General features: G+C 40.0%; 1 protein-coding gene across 2 annotated transcripts in view; it reads left to right on the top strand.

Moving 5' to 3' along the window:
• The first annotated feature begins 6 nt into the window (after positions 1-6).
• LOC109536218 (cleft lip and palate transmembrane protein 1 homolog) overlaps positions 7-4,388 on the top strand; it is a 5,911-nt gene continuing 1,529 nt past the window's right edge. Inside the window, exons 1-3 of one of the 2 annotated variants that reach the window (XM_048670073.1) lie at positions 7-560; positions 721-1,199; positions 1,404-2,660. In XM_048670073.1, the coding sequence (XP_048526030.1) occupies positions 486-560; positions 721-1,199; positions 1,404-2,640 (1,791 nt within the window). In that variant the 5' untranslated portion in view covers positions 7-485 and the 3' untranslated portion in view covers positions 2,641-2,660. Of the gene's footprint in view, positions 561-720; positions 1,200-1,403; positions 3,061-4,388 lie in introns of those variants that run through there. The other variant, XM_019902333.2, reaches the window with a different exon arrangement.

The raw sequence follows: 4,388 nt of genomic DNA, 5'->3' as shown, positions 1-4,388 counted from the left end.
TGGCGACCGTTGTTTTGTTTTGGAAATTGGTGAATTTCAGAGGGCGAAAAGTGGTGGAAAACGGCATTTAATCGAAAAATTTATACGAAAAATATGGTTTGTTACGAGATTTTCTATAAGGGAGCATAGTCTTAATCGGCAAAGCGGCAATCCTAGTACCAGATCACATCGTAAAGCATTACCGAGCGTGTTTATGTTTGCCATGCAGACAAATGACGCCTGTCAGAGCGTTCATAAACCGCCGACTTTAGACAGGGAAAGAGAGAGTCTGTTGTACGAGGAAAAAGAACAAGCATATGATCGTGCTTAAATACACTATCTTCTTTATCTTCTTTTGTTTATTAACCTCGTCGTTAAAGAAAGAAGACTGAATAGAATCACCTGACTCAGCTGACACTGACAGTAACTTAATGTCCTACGTCATGTTTGACCGGATTCTAAATTTCTGAGCCGCAAATCCATTTTCCACCAGAAAAATATCAGAAATGAGTGAAGGAACGGGATCAGAATTAGCTAATAGGGAGGAAGTGCCAGGAGGGGAAGTAGTTGAAGGCCAAAACGTAAGAGAGCTTTTAGTGCCCAGTTAATGGCCAGACTTTGCCCTAATTGGGCTCGTTGGCACACAACTAATGTTAAGCCCCTTAGCATGATGTGGCAGTTTAGAGTAGATTACACATGTTCTTACTTAAACTAACCTGTTGATTTCTATCCTTCTGGCAGGCCAATGGAAATGCTCCGCCTCGGCAGCCAACCAAGCTGGAATCCTTCGTCTCCGTAGCCAAGTCGTTGATCGTTCGTGGCCTCATAATATACGCAATCTCCTCATTCTTCAAATCGACAAAAGCCCCAGCACCTACAACAAATCTCAGTCAGTCAGGCCCCACTATTCAAGCCCGGAATATTTTTCCCGATGGGACTCCGTTGAGCATTTACGTATTCCTATCAGAGTCGGAAACGTTTCAGCCAAAAGCTGATCTGTTTTGGTCACGTAACGATCTCAGTTATGCCGACTGGACTGCGGGAGAAAACCGCGATGGAATATTCGAGTTTGAAAAAAACGTGACCATTACGCCGCATATGAAGAACAACGGGTCGCTGTATTTGCACGCTTTTGTTACCCAATCGGGTATCAGCCCGTTTCCAGGCTCCAGTGGTTATGACTACAACCTAATCGCTTCAGCTGTAAAACAACTTAACAGGTTAGAATAGAATATTTGTAATATTTTGCTTTGTGCTGCATTTTGTTCAACTGCTGTAGTTTTACATAAGCCATTTACTGATGGATTTTGCAGAAAATCCAAGTAATCAGCAGCATGATCTTCGTTACTTGGGTTCGTCTAAGCTAGCTTCTCATGGTCTTTTCAGCTTTCAAATAAATCCCAATAGATTATTTTGCTTTCCAGATATAAAAAGCTGAAAGCCAGCAAAACCAAGAACTTGTTAACTGGTGAAACTGAGCAACAGCCCGTTGAAGATGGGAAAATAATCTCGCACTGGCACCCAAATATCACTTTAAACCTGATCACTGACCAGTCTGTATGGACGTATGGAGCGATTCCAGCACCGCTCGACCAATACATCACATTCACTGAGGACTTGGAGAAGTACAAGCCCATTCTTTACCCGAATGACTACTGGAATATGGCCAGAGATTACCAGCCGTTGCCCGAAGGAGATTCTTTACGGTTGCATATCACTTTCCAGCCGTTGACATTGTTCAAATGGCAATTGTATGCGGCGCAGGCAATGAGGAACAGCATGTTTTCCATGTGGGATAGTGGCGAAGCGCAACAGACCGATGAAGAGCAGGATACCATCAAAGAGACCCTGATGGACACCAATCCGTACTTGCTTGGAATCACCATTGCCGTCTCGTTGTTGCATTCCGTGTTCGAGCTGCTGGCGTTTAAGAACGACATTCAGTTTTGGAACAATCGCAACTCGCTCGAGGGACTTTCAGTGCGCTCTGTTTTCTTCAGCGTCTTCCAGAGCCTGATTGTGCTGCTCTATGTGCTGGACAATGAAACGAACTTCATGGTAAAGGTGTCGTGTTTTGTGGGCCTGGGAATCGAGCTGTGGAAAATAATGAAGGTTGTGGATGTGAAATTCGAAAACGGCCGGATCGTTTTCAAGGACAAAGGCTCCTACGTCGAGTCCAGTACCAAGGTCTACGACGAGCTGGCCTTTAAGTATCTATCTTGGCTCTGTTTTCCGTTGCTGGCCGGTTACTGTGGCTATGCTCTGCTCTATTTGGAGCACAAGGGCTGGTACTCATTTGTCCTAGATATTCTCTACGGGTTCTTGTTAACATTTGGTTTTATCATGATGACTCCACAACTCTTCATCAACTACAAACTGAAATCGGTGGCTCACTTGCCCTGGCGCATGCTGACCTACAAGTTCCTCAACACTTTCATTGATGACATGTTCGCGTTCGTCATTAAAATGCCCACAATGTACCGAATAGGCTGTTTCCGGGACGATATCGTCTTTTTGATATTCTTGTACCAAAAGTGGATCTATCCGGTGGATAGGACCAGGAGGAACGAGTTTGGATATTCGGGCGAGCAAGCAGAGCAAAAGGCTGTTACGAATGGCACGAACGCAGTTGTTCCTGCCGAAGTCAAGAAGGACCAGTAATACTTATTGAATATTATTTATACAGGGTTATTGACGCTATACGGCACGGAAGTTTGCGGCTAAACCGTTTGATTTTATGAATTGTCCGACGCCTACCGAGCGCACATTTTAAAAATATTTTCGTAATGTACAGGGTGTCCCAAAAGCTCTAAAGGTATCAAGGTTGCGTTTTTTTAAATGAAATGTCCTGTATATTATTGCATTTTTGGATTCGCTGAACAAAATAAGTGCCTGTTTTAATAAGGTTTATAACAACTAAATCTTAAGGTTTTTTTTAAATAATACGAATTTAATCAAAATCTAATCTAATTTTCACGTGTCAAATACTTTAGAAGTATTTAAGTTATGTAAGCGTAATTTATAGTGTAACAAGATATAATATTTTATATCCCAATGATAATAAACTTACCATGTTATACAGGGTGTCCACAAATTTAAACTAATCAAATAAGAACTTTAAGTGGCTCAAACTTGATTAATTTAAATACAACCCCATACTTTTTAACTTACCAGGAAATGCAATTTTTAATTACCTATCGAATGGTATTATGATGTTCATAGCTAAGTTTTTGCCTTTTTACAAAATACGTCAAATAGTCGTTCTGTGCACCATTTGGTGTTGTTTAATTTAAGGTTCCAATGGATCTAAGTTGCCTATGCCATTTACACATGTCAAATCATTTATTTTATTTTTCAGTTTAGACTGCAAAGTCTCTTTGATAGCTAGAGTGGTATTGTTTTTTGTAATCGTAGACGTGTTGGTCTTTATTTTAATATTATTATTGTGTTGCTAAGTGAAAATGAAGAATTGTCCAAGAGAAGACCGTATTGACATGATTTGCACCCTTGGAGAATCTCATAAAAATTGTTTATTGGCTTCTCTCTCGAGTTTATGCTCAAAAGTTTCCTGAAAGAAATCATCCTAAGCCAACAGTTTTTAAGAGCTTATTACACCAATTTGAGGAAAGCGGGAGGAGCAATTATAAAACACCCATTACAAGGAAATCTGTCACTGAAGATGAAGAAAAAAAATAGTCAAAATCTAATATCCAAAAGTACTAACATTAGTCAATCTAGTATTTCCAGAATTATCAAAAAGCACAACTTTTATCCCTATAAAATTCAGCTTTGGCAAGAACTTTATGGAAATGATTTTGAAAACCGAACGGAGTTTTGCATGTGGGTGTTAGATAAAGTGGCAGAAAATTAAAAGTTTGTCGAAAATTGTTATTTAGTGATGAATGTACTTTTCATAACAATGGTCTCGGGAATAGACACAACTTTCATTATTATTCTGATACGAATCCGCGCGCATACAGGGTCATAAAAAATCAAAATAGGTGGTCAGTTAATGTGTGGGGTGGAATACTGGGCCAATATTTAATTGGACCCTATTTTTTTGAAGGACATCTAAATGGTTTGATGTTTCTCCAGTTTCTAATAAACCATCTCTCAATATTATTAGAAAGAAGAAGTCCCTTTCAATATTAGAACAACATGGCTTCAATTGGATGAAGCTCCGCCTCATTAGCACTGGGAAGTTCGGCAATTTTTAAATGCCAACTTTCAAAACAAGTGGATTGGCAGAAATGGCTTTCAAAATTGGCCTCCCAGATCTCCGGACTTAACTCCACTAGATTTTTTTTGTGGGGGTACATAAAAGGAGTTGTCTACCATACGCTCCCGACAACTTCACACGATATGAAAACACGCATAAGAGACGATTTTAAAACTGTAACTCCGCAAAT

The sequence above is a fragment of the Dendroctonus ponderosae genome, unplaced genomic scaffold, assembly GCF_020466585.1.
Source record: "Dendroctonus ponderosae isolate FM_Combo_2020 unplaced genomic scaffold, Dpon_F_20191213v2 Dpon_F_20191213_1, whole genome shotgun sequence".
Lineage (NCBI taxonomy): Eukaryota > Metazoa > Arthropoda > Insecta > Coleoptera > Curculionidae > Dendroctonus > Dendroctonus ponderosae.
This window is presented reverse-complemented; position numbering and strand designations above follow the sequence as displayed.